The sequence below is a fragment of the Microcebus murinus genome, chromosome 1 (assembly GCF_040939455.1).
Source record: "Microcebus murinus isolate Inina chromosome 1, M.murinus_Inina_mat1.0, whole genome shotgun sequence".
Classification (NCBI taxonomy): Eukaryota; Metazoa; Chordata; class Mammalia; order Primates; family Cheirogaleidae; genus Microcebus; species Microcebus murinus.
Window position 1 is genome coordinate 11,895,987 of NC_134104.1, and position 25,339 is coordinate 11,921,325.

General features: G+C 45.9%; 1 protein-coding gene across 1 annotated transcript in view; it reads left to right on the forward strand.

Moving 5' to 3' along the window:
• The window catches only part of URB1 (URB1 ribosome biogenesis factor), a 71,106-nt gene that overhangs the window by 44,017 nt on the left and 1,750 nt on the right, over positions 1 to 25,339 (forward strand). Inside the window, exons 25-38 of the mRNA XM_020284712.2 lie at positions 2,610 to 2,668; positions 3,337 to 3,530; positions 4,423 to 4,533; positions 4,720 to 4,783; positions 7,438 to 7,609; positions 8,317 to 8,419; positions 16,077 to 16,237; positions 16,778 to 16,889; positions 18,488 to 18,594; positions 19,175 to 19,318; positions 20,491 to 20,600; positions 21,747 to 21,944; positions 23,234 to 23,475; positions 24,118 to 24,717. Of these exons, the coding sequence (XP_020140301.2) occupies positions 2,610 to 2,668; positions 3,337 to 3,530; positions 4,423 to 4,533; positions 4,720 to 4,783; positions 7,438 to 7,609; positions 8,317 to 8,419; positions 16,077 to 16,237; positions 16,778 to 16,889; positions 18,488 to 18,594; positions 19,175 to 19,318; positions 20,491 to 20,600; positions 21,747 to 21,944; positions 23,234 to 23,475; positions 24,118 to 24,717 (2,377 nt within the window). The remainder of the gene's footprint in view (positions 1 to 2,609; positions 2,669 to 3,336; positions 3,531 to 4,422; positions 4,534 to 4,719; positions 4,784 to 7,437; positions 7,610 to 8,316; positions 8,420 to 16,076; positions 16,238 to 16,777; positions 16,890 to 18,487; positions 18,595 to 19,174; positions 19,319 to 20,490; positions 20,601 to 21,746; positions 21,945 to 23,233; positions 23,476 to 24,117; positions 24,718 to 25,339) is intronic.

Consider the following 25,339-nt stretch of genomic DNA (forward strand, 5'->3'; position numbering starts at 1 on the left):
ACTTTGCATTCCTGGGGTAAACCTACTTGATCATGATGTATCTGTATCTTTGTTACATGTTGTTGGATTTGATCTGTGAATATTAAGAACATTTGCATTTGTGTGCATGAGGGATGTTAGTTTCTAATCTTATTTTCCTGTAATATCTTTGGTCTTAGAATCAAGTAATGCTGGCCTCATAAAATGAGCTGGGAAGTTTCACCGGGTGTAAAATTCTAGGTTGATGTTTTTTTTCCTTCTTTCAAGCATTTTAAAGATGTTGCTTTATTATCTTCTGGCTTTGTTTCCAATCAGAAATCTGTCATTATCTTTGTTCCTCTATAGGTTATGTCTTTTTTTCCTCTGCCTGATCTTAGGATTTTTTTAAAACATGATTTAAAGCAATTTGATTATGATGCACCTTAGTGTAGTTTTCTTCAAGTTTCTTGTGCTTGGGGTTCAGTGAGCTGTTTGGTCTATGGGTTTATGGTTTTCATAAAATTTAGAAATATTTGGTCATTATTTCCTCCTATTAAAGTGTCCTTTTTTATAAATATTATATTTTTGTATGGAAATAATTAACATCCTGAAGGTTAATATAAGTATGTGTGTTATTCCTCAATGCACAGTATAAAATTGGCATTAATAGTCATAGAGTCTATGACCTGTGTTTAAACTCTGAACCTAAGACTTTCAAGACATTTACAAACCTGTGCTGCACAAACTTAGTCAGAAAGTACACGTTATCAAGTTTCTCAAAACAAATAAGCAAACGACTTGGTCTGTGACCTATGAATGTGTTTGCTATATGCTTGTTCATCTTTACCCAGGGTTACTAACCTTTTAATTGGGAAACCTTTAATTGGGAAATGTATGCAAGTCATATACAGGTGTACCCTATCAAGGAGATTTTCATCCCAGAAAGTTTCTTGTACCTCATCCCCAAATCCCCTTTCCTCCAGAGCCACTACTCTTTTGATTTCTGTCACCGTTCGATTATTTTGCCTGTTTTAGACCTTCGAAGACTTGGAATCATACAGTATGCTCATGCAGTATGTATACTTCTGTATGTCCACTTAGTTCAGTGATGCTTTCCCAGTTCACCCACGTTATGGGAATGAGTAGTTTATTACTTTTTGTTGCTGAGTAGTATTCCATTGTATGATGTTCACCCTCCTAGCCACTCTCACAAAATTTGGAATTCCTGGTTTTATGATTATAAAGCTAGCAAGCATACTTATTGCATACATAAGCAATCCTAAAAAATAGAAAGAAGAAATTAAAAATCTTCCATCTTATCGAGCCTATCCCATTGCAAATTTGGTGAATGTCCTTCCAGAGATCTTGCTATGTATTGCTGCATGTATACTTGATAAAACTATGTATAATTTTCTATATTAATAGGATCTTATTTAATAGTATGCATACCATGGGTAGCCTGGTTTTTTGTTTTGTTTCTAGTGTAGTAAAATAGTTAGCGATGTTGTCCCACAACAGTGTGTGTGGACTTGCCTCGTTAGTGGTGCAGTGGTCTTTCCCTGGGTACATTTACCATAACACATTGAGGTAGTTGTATGTTGCTGGACCTGTGGGTAGCTTCCCGTTTTTTGCTGTTACAAAGAACGCTGTGATGAACGTCATGCATGTTCTGAAATACTCACATACTTGATCAGGTATCTCCTGGTGAATCCCTGAAAGAGGAACTGTTGGGGCAAAGAGAACATATATTTAAAAATGTGGTGAGTGTGAGGTGTGCCTCGGCTGAGGGGTCCAGCAGTGCCTGGATTTCCTTTGTAGCCTCTGCACTGTGGTCTCATCTCCACCACACGGCCAGCCTGGTAGAGACAGCAGCCTGAGCACACATGCCCTCAGTGGGTCTCTGGCACCAGCATCGATTCTCTAGTCCCACAGACCTCGTCATGTCATGTAGCCAGTGCCCTTTGACCTGGGGGCTGGGTGAAGGTGTCACACTAGTGGTTTTCATTTGCTGTTTAATAAAAAGCTAATTGGAAATCCATTAGTTCTGTCTGGGAATGGTAGGCAAAGGAAAAAATAACAGGACTACTCAAAATTTCCTTTTGCCTATTTGGTGATCATAGGTATGCTAATAAAATGTCAGCATATTAGCAGAAATAACCAGTTTTTTCAAAAGTAAAAAACAAAAAAATGCTCTTGTGGATTGTTTAGATAACTGTGTTTCATATTTACTGAATGGCTTTGACTTTAATTCCATATTCTGAATTTTAGTTTTCGTTTTAAGATTAATCTTGGTTCTGCTCTCTACCCCTGTACGTTTGAGCTGTCAAGTGCTTATCAAGAATTACACAAAGAGAGGTTATCACTCTGATTCACCCCATGTGTTGATAAATTTGTAGGCCTGCTCTCCAACTAAAAAAAAGGAAGGGCACAAAGAGGCTGAGCAGAGGAGCTGCTGGGTGGAATCCTAGGTGTCAGAGCAGGAGGGGACACTGAGCGCCTCTTTCTCAACCTTCTGATCCTGTGTTTTATAGAGGAGGCATCAGACCTGGGGAAGTAGGTGCCTTCCTAAAGGTTCTGCAGCTGGGGCCTTTCAGTATTTTTTAGATTAATTGAGATGTTTCATGTATATTTCTTGTTTACTTTATTTGTAGCATGCACTTAGTGAAGTCGATCCTGGTGATTGGCAGAAATTTGTGAAGACAGGACTCAAGTAAGTTGATTTTATTTTCTTGGTGCCATTTAGTAAAGGTGTGAATGTCGTTGATCATGCAAAACCTCTTTTGTAGCTTGCTATGAGCATAATTAATACCTGTGGTAGAGTAAGTATCCTCCCATTTTTAGAGATAGAAGATGAGGATTGTTAGAGAAGTTAAATGATTTGCCTATTGACTTGCAGGGTGCTTCTAATGATGAGAGAAGCAGGCTTTTTAACAACTAGAATATTTTGGAAATACAGGAAAGTTCTGAGTAAGCTGGAAGTGAGGAAGAGGGAGGCTGCTGGGGTGAGGTGGGCTGGGGGCGCTGGGTGTCAGCTTTCTCAGCTCTGCTGTTCCCACACCTCCTGGCATTTCTGTTAAGCAGGAAGTTTACTTGGTGTTCAAGTCATAGAGGAGATAAATGCATTGTATCCCTGCCTTGTTTCCAGAAGGGCTCCCTATGAATGGTGGCCAATGGATTGTGGTAGAGTGAGTGTCGTGCTGTGTCAGTGGTAGGATCTAGGTGTTGGGTACAGGGACATTCACTATAAATTTCTCAACTTCATGCTGTGTTTGAAAATTTTCTTAATAAAATGATGGGAACTTTTTTTTTTTTATTGTTTTGTATGAAATAGAATTCCCCTTTAGTGAAGTTTTTTTCCCTTTGACTCTTGCCTCCCAGGTTTCGGTATCAGGACCACACATTTTTAAAGACCCTCCACGCTGCCATACAGCTCCTGTACCGCCCAGAAAACTCCATGAGCACAAAGCTCGTCCCACTCCCCGTGGTCCACATGATGCTCACCCAGCATTCTATGTTTCTACCGAGTCTGCTGAAGTCTGAAGAGGGGGACAACCCAGACGCTCAAGTAAAAGGTGACCCCTCACCACCACCCTCCAATTTCAGACCCAGATTTCATCTCCTGATTTCATCAGACTCACTGTGCCCCAAAGCCTGTCTCCCACGGCTCTCAGAGTCTCAACAGTGTTAGAGTGTTTTGTGTCTGCCAGATCCAGGATTGAGAAATGTTTCCTCTGGCTTACAGTCAGACAGCACATGCACACCTGTTTCCAAGGCCTTGTTTGACTGACAGAAGTCTGCTTGCGCTCTTACTGCTGTGTCACGAGCTAGGTTAGAATCTGGGAGTTAGAGGAAGTTAGGAGATGTGGGGGGAAATTGTGTGTATCTGACCTGAGAGAAATTGATTAGTTCCATGAAATTTCTTCATGGGAAGATTGAAACTTTTATCAAGGAAAAAGGCTTAGAATGTGGCTGTTGACGTTCACTGCTCTATTTAGAGAGGCAAAATTAACACCCCAAAACTGTCAGGAATCACCGCAGGATTAGTCTGTAACAACCTGATAATTAATGACAGCCATTAGCTAAATGACTGGTGTGAGTGGTAGGAAAAGTAAAAAGGGCTCCACCCTTCTATTCAGACGGAGACAGAAATAGCAGAGGTTTTGGTAGCATACTCATGGGGGGGAAATGCTTGGATTTTAAAATCTTAGGTGGCTTAAAATTTGGAAGAGGAGTGAGTGGGACTTATATTCAGCCTGTCAAAGGCCTAAGAATAGGTGATTGTGAAGACATGTTTATAATTTTTTAAAAATGGAGAAGGGATTAGATGAGTCCAAACACCATGATTCAAAGGAGGATATGTCAGACATTTAAATATTCCCTGTGGTGCTTCCTCCTCGACTTTTATTCAGAGCATGTACGTCCCCTGAGATGCTGTGTGATTGTTTCAGTGTTGTTTTCTTCTAGAAGCGCTCGTGGACCTGATGTCAGCGGTGGTGAGGCTGTGCCCCTCCGTCTGTGAGAGCAGCCACTTTGCCGTGCTTCTCGGGGCCTACGGTGCCACTCTCAGCATCTTGGGTGAGGGCAGGAGGACCAGGCAGGGGGGTGGCACCTGGAGAGGGGTTGGGCACGAGGGTCTGGTGGTGCGAGCAGCAGGTGTCAGGACCTTGTGATGTGGTGGGTGGGGTGTGAGGACCAAGTGGTGTATCCTGGAGTGTGTGTGCAGGGTTCAGCTTTCTAACCTGACCCTTGTTTGACTTCTAGACCAGAAGATCTTACTTCTGCTCCGGGCATATGAGCACAACAAGCTCAGCCTCATCAACTTCAGGTGAGTGTAGGGGCTGGCGGTCCCAAGAATCTAGACCTTTCTCCACTCAGCAGGCTCCAGACATGAGACTTTCTTTTGTTCCATTTTGATACTCAGGGAAAGGTCAAGGAGGATGGAACTCCCCTTGCTTACACTGGCCCCAGTGTAGGCTGCTCCAGAAAAGGTTGGCCTCCCACCATGAGGATTGTGTCTCTTGGCAGGGGACCACCAGGGTTGGGCAGACCCTGCTGACTGATGGGTGCCTATCTGTCATGCATCTGCCTCCAGGCTCACTTTCCCCTGGGGCTGCTCATCCTGTTTGATTAGTTTTTCTGAAAACCTTTCTCTTTGTGCCTTACATAGGTGGGACGACTTATGCCTTGGAGATTTCTGGGGAAGTGTGAGGAGGGATGACTGGACACAAAATCTGGTCTATCCTGTCTGTGTGTGCACACACATGCATGCGTGTCAGTGTCTCCCGGGCTCCCTGGCACTGCTTGGCTGGCGCAGCTCTGGTCCCGAGCAGCTAGCCTGACGCCTCTCCTTGTGGGTCCTGCCCCATCTCTGTAGTTGCCTTGGCTAAGCGGGGACTTGATCAGATGTGCTGTTGCTGGATCCTCTGTGCTGCCCTAGATCCTTCTTTTCTTCTCATCTTCTGGGACCAGCACCCTGACATCTGCCCAGTATGTACCTGGAGAGGATGTTGTGTGTTCAGACAGGAGGTGAGCCGACTGGGCCAGGGAAAGTAGTTCAGGAGAGCTCTAGGGAGGAGAAAACTATTTCCATTTCAGAGTGCTTGGTTTAAAGATAAAAGCTGCATTAGTTCAGAACACACCCCCTCTTATGTGCTGGCCTGGCTCTCTCGCTGCTTGGGAGCTGGTACTGTGTCAGTTGTGTCCTTTCTGGAGTGGAACTGTCCCTGCTTATGTGGGAGGGAGAGCAGAGCAAACGGGGCAAGTTCTGTCACAAGGAAGAGTCCTTCTGACTATCCTTATCTGCGTTAGCGCACCCTCTCACTGGGAAAGTCACATGGGGATGCCCAGTGAATAAACAGGTTAGAGCTGGTTATAAGGGAGTCTAGTTTCAGCTCCCAAGAGAAAAACAGCAAATCAAGGAGGTGGAGCTCATGGGTTTTGTGTCTCAAAGGATTACGGAAGCATTTCCTTAGACTCCAGGTAAATATCCCCTCAGCTGAAGGAGCAGGCCAGAGTCTGGGGACCTGTGCCGGGAGCTCTGGGCGTCCAGGGGTGGCTCCCCTGCCGGTCGGTGGTCGGTCTGGCAGGGAGCACCCAGTGTGTGCCGCCTGCCTGCCAGACACCGGGGTTAGCAGCCAGCACCCTCTGAAAGGGTTTGTTCCTTATTTAATATTAGTAACTTTTGCTTACTTGCATAGAAACAAGTCTGTATTTAGAAGAATTTCATCTAGAAGCATTTAATTCAATTGATGTTTGTTGAGCGCCTGGTATTTTATGAGGTGCTGGGCTCAGCGCTCAGGAAAACTAAGAGGAGTAAGACACAGTCTTCCCATCTACCGAGGGTGTGAGACAGTCATAAATTTAATCCTTTTTAAAGTGGCAGTTGACTCTCACCTGTGGTGTAAGCCAGCTGTCACAGGAGCATAAGAGCAAGGTCATGCCCTTGGGGTGCTCCGGGGATGCTTCTCACCTGGGCTGGCATTTGAAGGTGAGAGAGGGATCTGAATGCCGTGAGGTCATTGGAGGCGCCCGGAGCAGCAGCGGGAGAGGACAGACACGTGACGGATGGGAGGTGGGAGAGTCAGGACGTTTCAGAGAACGGGGAGTAGGTCAGCTCTGGATCACAGGGTTCGTGCAGGGAAGCGGGGGGCGGGAAGGCCAGATGGGTTGGCTGGGAAGGGCGTAAGTACCAGACCGAAGCGTTTCCCTTTCTCTCCAGGATACAGCAGAGAACTGGCTCTCATCAGAGCTGTGGAACTCATCATTTTAGGGGAATGGCCTGGCAGCGGTGGGGCGGTGGGTGGGGCAGGGGAGGAAGAGGGAGGCCTGGGTCGTGTTCCAGGAGGAAGGCGACGTGGGCGTCTGGCAGCAGCACTGGGGGCTGTGGTGTGCAGGCTGCGCGTGGTGTGCACACGGTGGACCCGGCTGGAAGGCCTGTGCGGGCAGGCCTGGTTCACTCCTGACCATGTATAAGCAGGGAGAAAGTCAGGATTCTGCCACTGTGATCCAGCATGGACTCTAGGGCCAGACTGCCGAGTGTGAGTCCTGGCCCTGCCGCTGACCACTGGGCAGGTGATCAGCTGAGCAGCTTTCTTAATCATCTCTGTACCTCTTTTCCCATTTGCACAGGGGGGCAATAATGGTGCCTACCTTATAGGGTTCTTGTGCAGGTTGAGTGAATTAATACATGTGAAGGGCTTAGGATAGGGCCTGGCACATCATAAGCTCTGTGTAGGTGCTGGCTTCATTATCATCACTGACACTGTCACCCACCCTCAGCGTCGCCATCATCACCGGCTACTTCATAAGCTGTGATGATGGTTAAGTGATAACACACACAACGTGCCCAGAACCGCACCTGACGTGAACTAGTGGCTTGACAAACGCTACCTATTATGTTCATTATCATCATTACCATTGTTATTAATTCTTTTCCTCAGGGACCCTGTGACCAGTCTGTTTTCCCCTTTCTGGCTGCAGGGTGCTACTGTGGGGCCCAGCGGCCGTGGAACATCACAAGACGTGCCGGAGCCTGGGCAAGTCGCTGTGGCAGCAGCCAAGCGTCGGGGACATCCTCCGCCTGCTGGATCGGGACCGGATGCTGCAGACCATCCTGCACTTCCCCCAGAAGCGGAGGCTGCTGCCCCCTGAGGTGCGGCTGGTGCTGCTTTGTCCCTTCTCCTTCAAGGGTTCCTCTATGCCCTCAGCTTTGTTTATTCAACTTTGTGTTAATTTCCAGCCATATACAAAGGTACAGAGACTGGACTCCCGTATGCTCACCACCCAGCTTCGGTGGTTATGAGCACTGGCCATACTTGTTTCGTTTATAACACTCCTTGCCCCCAAAAAATATTTTTTTGGAGCAAATCATGAAGATTCTATCATGTCATGTGTAAGCACTGCTTTTTACAGAACCACTTTTGCTTTATGTCCTTAAATATTCAAAATAATTTGAGCTCTGACAATGTGGATAAACATTAACAGTGTGCAGGTCGAGTGTCCCTAACCTGGGAATTCGAAATCCAAAATGCTGCAGAATCCAGTTTTTTGAGCACTGACATGAGGCAGGAACATCTTTGCTTTCTGAGAGTTCAGTGTATGCAAACATTGTTTCATGCACAAAATTATTAAAAATTCTATATAAAATTGCTTTTAGGCTATGTATATAAGGTATATATGAAACATAAATGAATTTCTTGTTTAGACTTAGGTCCCATTCAGAAAATATGTATACACAAATATTCCAAAATCTGAAATCCAAATCACTTCTGATCCCCAACATTTTGGATAAGGGGTACTCAGCCTGTATTACATTTTTGTGGTTGAATTGCACATTTTTGTTGGTTTCTGCTTTATCAGGATGCACAGGAGCTGATATTCAAAGACAAGAGCGCAGTGGATCTCGACAGCCTATACGACCCCTGCTTTCTCCTTCAACTGTTCAGTGAGCTGACCCGGCCAGGTAACCGCAGCTTCCTCTCGGGGCCAGGCTGGTTGTGGTGGTTACTGGCATCATTACCATGCGAGGAGCTGCAGCTTGAAAATAATTCTTAAAAGATCTTCAGGCATCTTTTTACCCTTTTGTTCATTTCAGCAGAGTCACAGTTAGTGTTTTGAATATACAGGTTTAAAAAAAAATTGGAATTTAAAATCTGGGAGTGTCCCTTTGTCCTTGATGTTTTCCTAATGATAAGCATTTTCTGAATTTTTACTAGGTAGTGATCAAATACAAACAGAAATGAGAAACTTTATACTTGGGAATGAGTCAGAGCCTGCTGAGGTTGGCTTTTTCTTAGTTTAAGTATATTTTAGAAATTGTGTTTTATGTCTAGTGGCCTGAGGGTGGGAGTCTTTGTGGGTAAAGGCGGCGGGGGGTGGGGGGGGCAGAGAGAAAATGAAAATCATACATGTGCACACATTAGCAAAGACAGTGATTTTCCCAAGTCAGATCTGTTGGTTTGGGGCCTTCTGAAATGGTGTAGTGATAGCTCGTGGTTTGAATTTGCATGTTTCTAGTGGCTAATGGAATTTGCGTGTGTCTAGTGGCCACCCTGTGGCCTATTTGTCGGCTGCATGTTGCTTGGGTGAAATGTCTGTTCATGTCTTTCTTGAATTTTCTAATGGGATTATTACTTTTTATTTATTTTTTTTGCTGAGTTTTGAGGGTTCTTTATTCCAGATACTAGTCCTTTGAAGGATTTGTAGTTCACAAATATTCTAACAGTCTGTAGCTTTTCTTCCTCTTTATGGGATCTTTTACAGAGCCAAAGTTTTTAGTTCTCATCAAGTCCAGTTTATCACTTTTTCTTTTTATGGATCCTGCTTTTGATGTCAAAGAACTCTGCTTATCCCTAGATCTTGAGGAATTTTTCTTATGTTCATTTCTAAAATTTTATAGTTTTATGCTTTACATTTAAGCCCATGATCTATTTTGTGTTAGTTTTTTATACAAGAGGTGAAGTTTAGGTCCAGGTTCATATTTTGTTGCCCATTGAGGTGCAGTTGTTTCAACTCCCATTTATTGGTAAGGGCGTCTTTCCTCCTCACGGGTGCTGGGCCTGGGGGTGAGTCCCAGCTGCCTGCTAGGCCTGCATAGACCTTTCCCTGGCAGGGAGGGGTAGAAATGAGGGGAGCCTTGTCAGCCTGGGCAGTGGTGAAAGTCCCTGCTCTCTGCTAGGCTTACTCTGACAGTGGGCAGCAGGAGAGGTGTGTTGTTACTGTCCAGTGGGGAGGACAGTCCTACCTTCCTTACTGTCCAGTGGGGAGGACAGTCCTGCCTTCCTAGCTGGCCTTCTCTGATGCCATCTGGCAGGGGATTTGGGGTACCTCCTAGCCGGGCAGGGGTAGGAGCCTGGGCTCCTACCTGCCTTTGCTGGCATGACCAGGAGTGGGGCAATTATTGTGTAAAAGTTTTCTATTTTTCTAGGCCGCTCCTTTTGCTAGATGGAACAGACTTTTGTTTGGGCTTTTGCTTCTTCAGCTCTAGTTTAGGACATAGGAGGCAAAAAGACAACCCAAGAACTAGCTGTTCTACTTTTTTCAACCTTTCAGAGTCATCTTATCAGAACCAACACAAAGGGCTTGTTTTAAGTATAAAGCTCAGAGTTTTTAGTTGTACTTTGTAGGAAGAATAGCGAAAAGTATATCTGCTCCATCTTCACAGAATTAGAAGTCCAATTTTTAGTTATTTAACATTAGATAATAGGTTCACAGTTCCAAGTTCAGGAGGCGCTGAAGGGTATACAGTGAAAATTCTTCCTCACTTGACCTCTGGTCATAGTTTTCTCGTTCTGGAGGGAACCCACGGTCCTAGCTTCTTGCCTGTTCTCCTGGGGCCAGCTTGCTTTAGAGGCCTGCGAGCACCCAGGTGGGTGTGGTGGTGGGAGGGAGGCTTGTGTCTCACTTATGTGCCCCTTCGCAGAGCCAGCACGATCCCTAAAGGGCTCCCCAGGCTGCTTTCTACGGTAGAGTTAGATGCGTCAGGGAGACTGTTCCACAATTTGTCCTGTTTTCCCTCCTTTTAAACTTGAAAATTTCCTTTATATATGCAAATGATCCTACTTATGTAAAGATTTGCTGATCCTCCACCACTGCTTTTATATCCCCTTTAAAAGAATCAAAGGGGGCTGGCTTTCCATAGCCATTTCCCCACAATAGCCCTTTGTGTTGGCTCTGGCTCCCCGTGGTGAGCGCTGTGCTGTGTTGCTGAAGCTGGGTTTTATTTGCAAGAGAGCAGGAGGCATTTCATACAAGTGTCAGATTATGGTAATAGCCAGTGGATATCTTAATTGCCCTGGTGAAGATTAAGCAGCAGGCTAACTGAGACAGATCTTTCTACTCATCTCTGGCCAGGAAGCGCTTCTGATTTCCCCCTGTGCCTTGATGGTGCTGGATGCGTCTGCTTCTCATCAAACATGAAAATAAATTTTCCGCAACCTAAAAATGTGAGGTTGCTGAACGTTGTAACTTCTGTGAATTATAACAAATCACTTAGTCTATTCCTCTGTCTTGAAATAGAGCTTTTAGTAGACAGAAGGCAATGGCTTGGAAAGTTTTTAGTAGGAAAATGAGGTTGGTATTTTTTTTTTTTTTTTTTTTTTTTGAGACAGAGTCTCACTTTTGTTGCCCAGGCTAGAGTGAGTGCCGTGGCGTCAGCCTAGCTCACAGCAACCTCAAACTCCTGGGCTCAAGTGATCCTACTGCCTCAGGCTCCCGAGTAGCTGGGACTACAGGCATGTGCCACCATGCCCGGCTAATTTTTTTACATATATATATATCAGTTGGCCAATTAATTTCTTTCTATTTATAGTAGAGACGGGGTCTTGCTCTTGCTCAGGCTGGTTTTGAACTCCTGACCTCGAGCAATCCGCCCGCCTCAGCCTCCCAGAGAGCTAGGATTACAGGCGTGAGCCAACGCGCCCGGCCGAGGTTGGTATTTTGCACAAAATCTTGAATACTGTACTTTTTCTTCTTGGTGTGGGGCAGAGTCTGGAAGGCCATTTCTGAAGAATATTAACTAGTACATGGTCTTTCAAATTAGAGAAATATGTACTAGACATCAGTTTTCTTACCTTTAAATCTCAGAATACATCTTATTTTAAGTTTTATTGGTATAATCAAGTAGAAAAATGTGTAGAGCATATCTATCCTAATCTTGAAAAGCATTTGCTTAAAATACTACACTAAAAATTCACATGGAAGTAGAACATTTCAAAAAGCCTAGAGGTGGAAAGGGAAATAGATATGCAAAAAACCAAAACACCCCTTCCCCCAAAAGTAGGTTTATTAGATGTTGCTCTGAGCTACTTGTCATCCTGAGCAAAAAATGATTTGTAAACAAATTTCATTGACTACCAAACGGAAGGATATCAATTCATTGGCAAAGGAAAATTCTTAGCACTATAGTTAGTTGAAGTGTAACACACAGAAAAGTACACAAATTATATATGCATGGTTTGAGGTTAGGTAAATCCAATAGCCAGATAAGGAATAAAGCAAATTGGCAGCTCCTCAAGCCCCTTTCTCCCCTGTGCTTGAACTTAAATGCTTTTATACATGATGTGATTTTTTTTCTGTTGAGCTCCATTTATCCCACATAGTATCTGTGAGATTTAGCTGTACTGAGTGTAGCAAAAGGTCTCACAGTATGTTTTTACTTCCTGCAGTGGCACCTGGGTCCAGGCATTGCTAAACTTTTTGCAATCCTAAATTGGGCATGCGATTAGTTTTTCTGTGTGGCTGCCAGTCTTCAGAGTAACTATGGTCTCACTGTTCCATTTTCAACCCTGCTGAAAATGGGAACCTATTTTCTTAACCTTACTGCTTCCCTTCTTTGAGTCCTTGGCCAGAAGATGGGGCCAGCCAAGGCTGTTAGCAATGGCAGTGACAAATGCTTTTTCCACAGTGAACTCTTGTCCTCAACAGAACTGGGTTGAAATCTGCAGCTCATAATTCACACATGCCACAAAGCAGCCAGAACAGGAAGGCCCATTTGCAGTTCTCTGAGCCTCGTCACCAGATGACCAGAGGAAAGACCCTGTGGACTTTTCTCACTTGTGATGAGCCTTACCCAGCAGTACACCTCTGGGGGATGTTGTGGAAAAAGAGTCTTAAGGAAGATTTCTGATGATCCAACAGCACAGTTGCACTGCTTCTAAAGCCCACTAAAACTGGTGCACTTTTTATTTTAATCCTTCATAATTGTCCAGGTTAAGACATTTTGATCTGAAGATCTGTTATTGGAAGGCCAAATTGCTATTCGTGAGGTTCTTGAAACAAAGAGAATGGCATTTATAACTATTTTTAAATAGCCTATTATATTTTCCATATCCCAAGGGCAGCTCTTTTCCATAAATGTTACAAAGCCAAGACTTCCATAGAATAGCAGAGATGACCACAAAGCATGAAATTGACTTTTCCTCATGGACACTTGGAAAATCCATTTGTCTTATATATCACTAATCACTAAAAATATCCCAGCGAGCTGAATACTGGCTGTTTTTAGTGAGTATAATATTAAATGTTTAGACTGTTCTGTTTCCCAAGTGTATTATTCCATTTATGTGTATTTGTTATATAGGTATGTAGGTGTCTCCTAAACACATTTCATCTTTTCCAAAACAATATAACTTTATCCACAGTTTGATGCTTTTAAAGCTTTGGAGTTTCTCCCCTCCCCACATCAAAAATAATCACTTTTTAAAAATAAGAAAGTTTTGGCCGGGCGCTGTGGCTCACGCCTGTAATCCTAGCTCTTGGGAGGCCGAGGCGGGCGGATTGCTCAAGGTCAGGAGTTCAAAACCAGCCTGAGCAAGAGCGAGACCCCGTCTCTACTATAAAATAGAAAGAAATTAATTGGTCAACTGATATATATATAAAAAATTAGCCAGGCATGGTGGCGCATGCCTGTAGTCCCAGCTACTCGGGAGGCTGAGGCAGAAGGATCACTCGAGCCCAGGAGTTTGAGGTTGCTGTGAGCTAGGCTGACGCCACGGCACTCACTCTAGCCTGGGCAACAAAGCGAGACTCTGTCTCAAAAAAAAAAAAAAAAAAAAAAAATAAGAAAGTTTTGTTCCTAAGCCATTGGAGCCCAAGAGTCATCTGATTATTTTTTCATCCTTTCACTTTTAATCTGTATCTTGATATTAAAAGTGATTTTCTTATAGGTAGCATGTACTTAGGTTCTGCTTTTTATTTAATCTAACCATCTCTGCCTTTTAATTGGGGTGCTTATATCATTTATATTTAATGTAATTATGATCTGACTCCATTTTATAATACCTTTTTTGTTGGCTTTTTGCTACAACTTATGTGTGTGTTTGTCTTTGATGGTTGCTTTAGGGTTATAGTACACATCTGCAGTTTAATATAGTTTACCCTCAGTGAGATGGCACCACTTTACATATTAGTATAAGAACCTTAAAACAGTAAGGTATAAAGTGTAGATCCATTTTACTGCTTCTGGCTTTGGTGCTATTCTTATTATACATCACACTTCAGTATGCTAAAAAACCCATAATAGGTTGTTATTTTTGCTCCAAGTTATTATTTTTTAAAGAGATAATAAATATTTGATATTTGCCACATAGTTTCCCATTTCTGGCTTGCCATTCCTTTGTGTAGATCCAGATTTCTATCTGGTATCATTTTCCTTCTGCCTAAAATGCTCCTTAAGGCTTCTTATAATAGTTCAAGTCCGCTGGTGACCAATTCTTTTAGCTTTTGTATGTCTGGAAAAAGTCTTAACTTTTTAAAGATTTTGATGGGGTTATAAAATTCAGGGTTAACAGGGTTTTTGTTGTTGTTGTTTTTAACAGTACTTTAAAGATGTTCCTCCTAGTTTTAGGATTGGATTGTTTCTAATAAGAAATCTTCCATTATTCCTGTTATATGGCTACTTTTAAGCTATATGTGTGTGTGTGTGTGTATATATATATATATATATATATATATCTCACTGGTCTCAAACAATGATTTTCTTTGTGCTTCATTGCATTTCTTGGCTCTGTAAGTTTATAGTTTTTTGGTCGGATTTGGAAAAATTTTGGTGATTATTTCTTTATTTTTTTTCAGGGACCTAAATTACACACATATGTTAAGCTGTTTGAAATTGTCCCACAGCCTACAGATGTTCTGATCATTTTTTCTTTCTGTGTTTTGTTGTGGATAATTTTGATTACTGTCATCAAGTTCACTAATCTTTTTCTTTTGCAGTGTCTAATCTGATAATCCCATTCAGTGCAGTTTTCGTCTCTAGAAGCTTGGTTTGGGTTTTTATATCTTCTGTGTGTCTATTTAACATGCTCAATCTTTCTTCTAACTTTTAAAAAATGTTATCGATGGAATATATTTTACTAATAGTGTATTCTGAGATTACTCATTTGGCATAGTTATCTCAGTTGGCTTGTATTTGGTTCCTAATTAAGTCACTGGTAACTCAATCTAAAGAACATCATTATGGGTAATTATGATTGGTTTAATCAGTTTTGAACAAGGTGACCTATCAATTCTGAGGTTCTTCTTGACAGTGTTTACCTTGTGAAAAGGCCTGGGTTTTTATTACAGAGCAGTCACGGTGCCCTGAAGGTTGTGGTAAGGCAGGTTCCCATGAGTATCTGGCTTCCTCTCTCTCAGCCTCGTCCTTTCCTAGAGTGACTGAGAGCTTCTCAAGGCCTCACTGGTGGCAGGTGGACATCGGCCACTTTTTACTGTGGCTTTTGCTTAAGCTTGGTGGGCCATTCCTCCCTGAGATTTTTTTTTTTGATACAGAGTCACTCTGTTGCCCTGGCTAGAGCGCCATGGCATCAGCCTAGCTCACAGCAACCTCAAACTGCTGGGCTCAAGCAATCCTCCTGCCTCAGCCTCCCAAGTAGCTGGGACTACAGGCATGCGCCACCATGCCTGGCTAATTTTTTCTATATATTTTTAGTTGGCCAATTAATTTCTTTCTCATTTTAGGAGAGACAGGGGGGCCTCGATCTTGCTCAGGCTGGTTTAGAACTGCTGACCTGGAGCGATCCTCCCGCCTTTGCCTCACAGAGTACTAGGATTATAGGCATGAGCCACCATGCCTGGCCCTCCCTGAGATTTTTCTTATTTGTTTGAAGAAAGAACTAGGGTTGCAGAGTGGATGGAAGTGGATCCTTTGTCACGCTGGTCTGTGCCGGCTGAATTTCCCTGTTCTCACTGCCTTACATATTTTCCTCAGTGGTGCTTGTGGACAAGAATCTCAGGGCAGTGGGCTGAACAAGGTGGAAATGGGGGGCTGGTTTTCTCTGCTGATTCCCTAGTTGTGTTCCCCAGGCCTCCAGCATCTCAGCAGTGGGGCTCAGTGTCGCCTCATTCCCCTCTGGCTCGTTGGGCATTTATGAGAAGTAATGAGATTATCCCGGTTGGGATATACAGACATTTTAGAAACTGAAGGCACTGTAATTTTCACCACAGAAAGGAGGAAAGTCTTTTGTCTGACTTTAGCAGAAATTAGGGGGAGCCGAGATTCCTTGTGCCTAGCACAAGTAGCTGATAGTGGTAAGATGCAAAAGGAAGTTTAATTCTCCAGGTTACACAAGAATCCTGAAATCACATTGTATGTGTTTAATGCTGTATTTTGTTTCCTGTAGAATTTGTGGTGGATTGTCGGAAATTTCTGGATTCCAATGCTCTGGGCCTGACCGTCGCAGCCCTCAGCAGCTACGACCCCCAGATGCGCGCCGCGGCCTACCATGTCCTGGCAGCCTACTACTCACACCTGGAGGGGGCACGGTTCCGGGAGCAGCCCCAGGTAAGTAGGAAGAGGGGACATCCTCTGGGGCTTAAGGCAGGCCTGGCCGGCACCAGGAGACCTGCCAAAGAGCCAGAGTCTGTTCCTTCAAGGGGTGATGCAGGCAGTTGCCTTTGATCCTCAGCCCTCTGGAGAGGTTTCTCCTTACAGACTCTCTGCTTGTGCTGTGGATAGACAAAACGATTTGACTTCTGTGGAACATTCCTTTTGTCTGAACTCAGTTGCTAAGGTAGCCATAGCACGTTGAACCTCAGAAACCCACACACCCTGGTGGTAGAGAGCTAAGAGTGGGTTGGATTTTCAGGGCATGGTGCCAGTCTTCTCTCTGCCGTCGAGCACACGCCTGACTCCGAGAAGGAAAACAAAAGGTGTTCCTGAGATGGTGGCAAGCAGAGCATCTGCTACCATGTGCTTTGTCCCCGGTGGTCCCTGAACTGTGAGGGGCAGGCACATGCTGCAGAGCCGTGGGTCTGCTGTCCAAGGCCAGACCGGCCAAAGTTCTGACAATGCTCGTCTGTTGTTTTCTTTTCTGTTTTGAAGCTCCTTTACCTGTTGGACGTAGTCCGGAATGGGATTCGAACTCAGAACATGAGACTCACTTTTACCTTGGCTCTCTTCATTGCCAAAGCAGCCTTGCAGATTTTGAAACCAGGTACTGCTGATAGAATTAGGTTGAAGAGAAACTGAAAAGTTGAGGCTGAGCAAGGTCCACTCCTAGGAATTAATCCCACAGATACAGTTGATCACACATCTGTGAGAAATGACATGTTCAGCGTCATTCAGTTTTCATAACGGCGAAGGTTTGGAGCCCTGTAAATGCCCATTGGTAAAGGACAGTAACTAATGGATGGGTATCAGGAAGCTGTGTGGACCCCTGGGGGATGAAACCCAGAAAAAGTTAAATGGAAAAGCAAGGTGTGGAACAGTGTGTTCTCGGGGGAAAGGACGCATAGTCATCTCTGCTTGTAGTTGTATAAAACTGTGGTGAAAGCAGATAAAACTGAAATAAAAACTTGGGCTGATCACAGCGTAGGAACTGTAACCCCAGGGCTAAAAGCACAGACTCAAGTCAGAGTGTCCTGGACCTCTCCCTGCCTCAGTTTCTTCTCTGCATGATGCAGGTGATAATAGCACCCCTGCCTCTAGGACTGCTGTGAGGGTGACGAGGACCATGCTCCGTGCCCGTCAGTGTTAGCTGCCGCCACCATGACTGCAATTATGAATCACTGATTCGTGCTTAGGGTAGAAAGCCTTTGGCCTCTGAGTACTGTGCACGTATAACCCAAGGCAACGGAACACGGCTCCTTTCTGTTACTCGTGAGAACGGGTACCACTGCTAAGGTAGTGTGACTAGGAGAAGTTAGTTCTTCATAAGACCTATTTTTAGGTTATCGAGAGAAAAATCGTAGAATGTTGTGTCATCAGGGCCCACAAGGTTCTTTAAGTGTAATGTGGTCACATTTCAGATGAGGAAACAGCCCCCGCAACTGATTCCCGCCCCGCACACCCACCAACTGAGGCCCCAAGCCAGGGCCCCGTAATTAGTTTGTAATCAGTTGCTATTAGAATTCAGATCTGATTTTCATCTGTTCCCATTTCATTTTTATCCTTACCTTATAAATTTGGGGAGGAAAGAAAAGAATTAGCCGAGACTATGGTGGTTTGGTCCCATATGCAGCTCTGTCCCTGCTCATGTAGGGAGGGCAGCAGTGGTCACAGGTGGACTCAGAGGCTGCCACTGGTCTGGACAGACTGGAGCCCGTGATCCAAGGGTGGGGGAAGTGGCAGAGAGGTGTCTGTCCTCCTGCCTTGTTGCTTTCCAGAGCCCAGGGACTAGGTAGGTGCCCGAGCCTCCCCTGCTGTGACAGTTCTTTCAGAGAGAGGCTGGAGGCAGGTGGGGCTGGTGGGTGTGGTATCAGCCCTGATCGGTCATGTGTGTAGCCCAGTCCCCCTCTGCCCACCCGCTGATTTGAGCTCGTGCAGTAGGACAGTAACTGGGGAGAGGGTGAGGTCTGCGAAGGGCTCGAGCCCCAGCAGTGGTTTCTGAGCCAGGAGAGGAAGTTGTGTTCAGTGTAGAATTGAGGTATCTCATTGTCTTCTCGTTCTCGAGAACTAGTAATCTGGGCAAGGGGACAAAAACTCCATAAGAACCAGGGCCTTTTGTCCCCAAAATACCTACCCCCGATTCTGCCAGACCATGGGGTGTCCTGCCAGTGCCCGTTTAAGTGACTTGTCTGTCTGTGTTCTCAGAGGAGCACATGTACTTGAAGATCAGCAAGTTCCTGCTCTCACATGAGTATTTGAACATGGACAAAGTGCCAGGTTTCTACCGGTTCTTCTACAGCTCCGACTTTGAGGTAATGCTTCCAGAGCCCTCTAGGTCCTCCAGAGACTCCTGGGTCGAGTTATTCTGCCACTGTTGTCATTCTGACATTTTCCCCATCAGTGCTGTTTGCTGAGCAGCCAACATGATTGCACAAGCAGCGTGAGAGCAAGAAGGTCACAAAACTAACAGCTCACGCAGGCTGGTGCGCAGGAGTGTCTTCGTTCCATCAGTTAATTTTTACGTAGCTTCTCAAACCTTTAAAACTCTAGAGTCTTGAGTTTTATGGTTCTTGGTGAATCACTGGGTTAAATATTAAATATTCTTTTATAGACCGACTGAAGTTCAGTGTTTACACTTGACTTGGTCCTTTATTCCTGAAGAAATGGAATGAATGCAAACTCAAATGCAACTAAAAAAAAAAAAAAAAGAAAAAAAGAAATGGAATGAAGAAAGATGAAATTAGGGACGCAGAATAACATCATCAGAGAGGGAGGTCAAGGCTGCTGTGGCACAGTCTTTGCCACCACTTGAAAATAGACGTGTTGGAAGAATTGTCGGATAAAGGGGCTTTCACTTGTTTAACACCGTTTCTTGTGTGCCTGGGTTTACAGCAAAAGACAGAGCAGGAGTGGGTGCTCGGCGTCCTGCAGCAGGGCATCCGTGACAAGCACTGCTATGAGCTGTACGCGCGGCGCGGCGTGTTTCACATTATCCTGTCCTTCTTCCACAGCCCACTGTGTGACGAAGGGGCACAGGTACGTGGCTTCTGCCAGTTCGTTTACCGCTCAAAGGTCTGTACCCTTCCTCAAGGTTTTATTTAGAAGCCAAGTCCGGGGAAATTCTGTTCCCAGCCTGGACACCACAGACCCAAACCCAGCTTTCAGTTAGGGAAGGTGAGGTACTGCTGATGCTCTTCCTGTTGCCCGGCTGCGGGGCAGCGGATTCAGCCGAGGCCGCAGTGTTGTAACTCCCAGTATCATTTGTCCTCTGATGAAATGCTTTTCACTGTGGCCTTGGCTGATACGAAGGCCTCTTTATTTTGCCGTCGAGAGAGAGGGACTGATCAGCAGTAATCATGAGTCTTAGGAGCTGGCCAAGAAGTCTAGAAACAGATTCTCCCCGTGAGTGATGGAGGGACTTTGAGGAGCTCTTGAGCCACCAGGATTTCACGTACTGTCCAGAAGCTGTGAGTCACCAAAGCTTGGCCGGGAAGCAGGAGTCAGGGTGGAATGAACTGTCTCCCTGAGCTAATCAGGGAGCCTGTGCGTTCGCTCTGTCCCCTAGAACCGTGAGCTGATCCGTGTGTTCTCTAAATGCCACAGGTAGTTGGAAGAAGTAAATAGGAAAAGCTTTTGGTATTTTGATTAATTTCTAGCCTGCTCATCTCATACGTCTGATATTACGTAAAATGTGGGTAAATAAGAGCAAGTGAGAATTGAGAAACGCGGTTGAATAAACTGAATTGGAATATTACGGTAGCTTCGTTCCTTACAGTGTGTGAGAATTCTTAAGCAGCCTATGAACAGTGCAGGAGGCAGTCCCATTCTGTGTCATCCTTTCCAGGTGGTAAAACCTGGAGGACAAAGTGAACTGCCCACATTTTCTTCCTGCTCAGGCTGCTGCATGTCTGGGCTGCTTAGTTTCCATGGCATATCTTTGCTTGTGGGTGGTTCCACATAACAGATTTGCAGAAGTGGGCATTCCCCCCGGGGCTGTGATGGCTATAGGAGTCTGTGTCCTCTGGCTGTCACCTGTGAGGAAAGGTGGGTTCCTGTATGGCCACCACTCTAACAGACTTAGTAAAGCAAACTTCATTTGCAACAGGCACCTGTAATTATAGTATACCATTACATTTTAAAAATTGTTCCTTTGATCAAGTAAGTAAGGTTTTCCCACGAAAGAGTAATATTTTGTTTTGGGTTTTTAGAATTGTATTCTGGAAATTCTACAGAATGCTGCACAGGTTGCCAAATCTGCCTATGAAATCATACGGGACTATAGCCTTTTAACGTGGATCTTACACATTCTTGAGAGCAGGTAAGTACCTTTGGTATGAGGGGTGTGTGTCGGATGGGAAGAGAGTGGAATGCAGACGGCGATCATCATTACTGTCAGTTCGACGTGTCCAGTAAAATCCATGCACTTTGAAACACAGTGTCCTCTCATGCCACCATATGCCTGGTAAAAATGGCTCCTGGTAATGCCAAAATGGTTTTTCCTCCACAAAAATGCTTTTTTTTTTTTTTTTTTTTTGAGTGTCTCTTGTCTGCCGTGGAAGGACAGACACTAGCTGCTGTTCACATTTGCTGTTCACACCGGCCGTTCTGGCTCTGTTACGTGCACTTCGAACTCCCCTGGTGTGCAGGCCAGCAGTATGTGGTCTGAGATAGCGTCCTGTTACCTGAGGCTTTAACGACTGCAGCCTCTGCTTGAGGTAGAAAGCAGAAGCCCCCGGTTTCAGGAAGGCATGTCCAAGGCCCCAGTGTGACTGTGAGTTACAGGGCTCCGATGTCCGTACGTGGTCTGGGTGCTCGGTGAGGAGCTGGTGCTGGAATGGTGATGAGGGCTGATTGCTGGGTTTGAGGCTGTCTGGAAAGGCGAAGGCCGCGTCACAGCAGACAGCACTCGGTGCGAGGGCTCTGCCTTTCCAAGAACTAAATGCCATAGTTAGCTGGGGAGTGTACGGGCCCTTTTGTGCATGTTTAAAAAGTATTTTCTAAAATTTCTCTTAAAGAACGTGATATAGCCAAACATAGCTGCAAACAACAACAAAAAAGTAATATCCTAAGTCTAGAATTAAGTTGTGTCTTTGAACATCAACTTCAGGACTGTTTAAGATTTATAAATTGCATAATTGGCTAATTATCCTTAGCTGATAATTTTGTTTTAGAAATTGAGTTGTCAGGAACAGGACAGCTTTTATGAGAGTATGGCAGTGGCTCTGGAAGTTCTGGAGGGACTTAGGGCAGTCTTCTGGTTAGGAAGGAGCAGGGGGCCTTGTCCTGTATCAAAGCTGCATTTGCACAGCAGGCAGCCTATCTGTTGGTAGTAGGGGGCACGCTCAGCACTGCCACTATTGTCATACTCTGTTCTGAGGTTCACAACCACCCTACCTCCGACAGTCTGATCTCATTGAAAGGCAAGGTTGTGGCCAAGATTGAAAGCTGCCATATTTGGTTTCAGGTTTCTGGAGACTTCTCTGCTGTCCAACGTGATCTCCTTGCTGCATACACTGTGGGTGACCAACCTGGGGGACAAAGGAGTGGAGCTGGAGAGCCAGCCTCCCGGCCAGCCCAGTGCCCGGGAGCCCCCCAAGCTGCTTGCCCTGCACCTGGTCAACGAGTTCCTTTATGTTCTTGTCGTACTCATGAAGCACCTGAGGTGAGCCCTCCCCCCACCAGGGTGACCCTTTGGTGCATCTGTTTGGTGCTGTGTTGGTCTGTCACCTGTGGACACCACGTCCCAGTTGCGACTCCACAGGTGTGCTCAGGACAGTGGCCTGGTGTGGATTGGGGCAGAGTGCCAGTGTCACATATAGGTAGCATCAGGACATCTATTTAGCTCCTTCCTTCTTTGCCCTTCAACTTCAAAAGGCTTCCTGTCAAGGCCCTGAGTATTTACTATACTTTTAGAAACCTAGAATTTGTCATAGCAGGTAGCAGGTAAACCTGCTACCTTGATGTTTTGATTCAAACACTTAAATAAAGTGATGTTTTGTGGAAAGAACATATTTTCCATGACCCTAACCTAAGACAGGGTATTCCCAAACTTGTCTTTTTGCCTTTATTAGCCTGCAAAGACTCACTTGTCCATGAATTTTCTGGAATATTTCAGTATTTTCATCTGATGTCTTTTAATTATATTTTTGGTTTTTTCAGGATAGCTAAATTTTTCTCATATTCCACCATGTTGTGGAAAATACACTGGGTGCACTCAATATTTCTGATTTGGGAGCTGGGGTATGCTAACTAGAACCAGAAGACTGATAGCAAACGGATTGTGATCTCAAAGTGAAAAATATCTTTGTCAAGAGCAGGGCATTTTGTTTTATATTGTTCTAAATTAAATTAAGTCAATGCGATAGTCATGTTTCTTCTTTTGGGGTTGTCAGAAGACACACGTTGGTGTCTGTGAACTGATTTGAAATAATGATTTTACTTTTAAAATTATGTGGAACATACATCATAGGATTTAAAATTACTTGACGTTCAGAGAGGTCTTCCTGCTGGTGACCATCACTCACTCCAGTTTGTAGCCATGGGTGGTGATTCTGTCCGAGGGCCTTCCTGGGCCTTTTTCACGTGAGGCTGATAGGCCGTGAAACTGAGGGAAATCAGCAGACCTGGAGTGAAGTTTGCTGGGCTCTTGGCACCCTGACCCTCAAGCTCTCTCTGCTTGGCTACCTGGTTTAGCCAGGGTTTCCCAGGAGATTTCTGTGCCTTCAGGGTGGAGATCAGACTTTGGGTTTCCCTTCTGCCTCCGTGGAGTAGCTCACTTTTTCCTGTTCTATGTCCTGGGGGCCCCCACTAGATATCTGTTGTAAAGGGAACCTGGTTCCTGGATGGACTGTTTGTACCTCTGGGTATGCAGTGTTGACGGGCCGCCCCCAGTCCTGGCTGCCAGGACAAGAGGCAGCTTTTGCTCAGTCTGTAACATTGGCTCCCAAACAGGCCCACCTTGGCCTCCACCCAGCTGATCGCCTTCTTCGGGACTCTTGACTCAGTGCTGAGGTACAGGGTTACCGTCATACGGGCATTCAAGGACATGAACCGATTCACCGTGAACGAGACAGTGCTCTCCACCAAGGACGTCCTTGTCCTCTTGCACAAGTGGAGCCTCATCGAAAGAGACATTAAGCTTCAAGAAGACCTGAGAGCAGCCATTGAGAAGTGCCAAGTCAGGGAGCTGATGAGTGAGTGTGTGAGCCCGTGACTGTCCCCAAACTGTGCTCCAGTCCCAACCAGAGCAGCCAGTGTGTGTGTCTCTCTCTCACTTCCTCTCTGAGCAGCGTTTCCAAAGCTGATGAGGCTTAGAGATGGGACACCTCTGTGTTGGAGCTCTAGGGAGGGGGTGGGGAGCCTCTGCTGCTTAGCCGCCCTTTTGCTTTGGATAAATCACGTAACCTGCCCGAGCGTCAGGGTGCTCACCTGGAACGGGGGCAGGGAATGGCTAAGAATTACATGTCCCCACCTCACCATATAGTGTACGGTAAAAAGAACAGACCGGTGCCGGGCCTCCTGGATTTAAGCTCTGATCCCTCATATGTAAAAGAGGATAATGATGGCACCTGCCCATGCTGCAAGGATTGATGAGTTCATTATAATAGCAATGCTGACAGTCCCAGTGAAATATTATGCACTTACCACACTACAAGTGTGGGAGCAGTGCCAAGTGCTCAGCATAAGTCAGCTGCCCCTCCCTCCCTCCTGTCTGTCCCCATCCACACACACACCCCACCCCCCACAACTCTGGATCTGTGTGGGCAGGAAGGACACCAGTGCCATTACCCTTCTTCTCTGTGCATTTAAACAGAAATGCTCTGTTTTTTTAACAGAAATGCTCAAGGATAAGAACAAGCCTGTCGTGACAGCCCGAGCCAAAGGCCCTCGGGGCCGAAAGAGGAGGCCCGGGAAGGCAGAGGAAGTGACCGACCCTGGGCTGAAGGCGTCCAACTTGGAGACGTGCAAAGGCCTCCTGAGGTCCATACTGACTCACTGGGGGCCAGTGATCCCCAGCCCTGAGCCTGCTCGGGAGCTCACAGACTGGGCCAGCCCCGAGAGTGAGGCACCGGGTCCTATGGACGCCGCCGCTTCCCTGGCGGCCAGCTGGGTGCTGCGGTCTGTGGCCGAGCACCCACTCAGCAGGGCAGAGGCTGCAGGACTCCTCGGCTGGCTGAAGGGCCACATTTTGCCACACCGGGTGGTTGTGGCTGAGCTTCTCAGGGACAGTGCCGTGAGGAGCAGCCTGTTCAGGCTGTATAGCCGGCTCTGCGGTGCCGAGGGCCTGGCGGGGCCCGCACAGGATGTGGCCTGCCTGTTCAACACGGTCATGCTGCAGCTGGTGGCCGCCCAGGGCCGGGCCGGGAGCCCCCTGCACGCCGCAGTGGAGGCCCTCTCCCTTTCCTCCCTGAGCGGGAAGGAGGGAGCCACGCGAGGTAAGGCTGGTTCTTCCGTCAGGCTGAAGAAACATGTGAGTGGGCTTGGGGTGGAGTAGCTTCTGTTCCTTAGGGCCTGTTAGGTTTCTGCCAGAAACTTCCTCAGCGTGGGATTTTAGGTATTTAGGTGGCCCCTTGCCACAGTTCTGGGAGTTGCCGGGAGTTTACTCTTTGGCACTGAACGTGAAGGGAAGGAAGTCTCTGCCTTGGCTCTCAGGGGAACCCGGCAGTGCCAGTCATGTTGGCAGCGGAGAAAGGCCCCACTCAAAACCTCTGTGTCACGCCAGGGGCTCCTCCTCCTGCAAAGCAGTAGGGTTTCTGACCATTACCCAAATGAACTGTTTCACACCACACCCAGATGTGTATGTGTGTATACACACGCACTCACATACGGACGTGCATCTGCACAAGCACTCAGATACACACATGTACGCTCCAGGGACCTGGCCTTTAGCAGGAGCCTAGAGGTTGAATGCATGAGTAGCGAATGAATAAGCGAATTGCACTGGCTTTGGATGGCTGTGAGAGAGTTCACGGGGTGGGGGGGCAGCAGCATGACCACTTTCTCTCAAATGGCCGAAGTCTGAGAGTTGAATCTTTTTGCCTGTGAAAACTTTCTCTT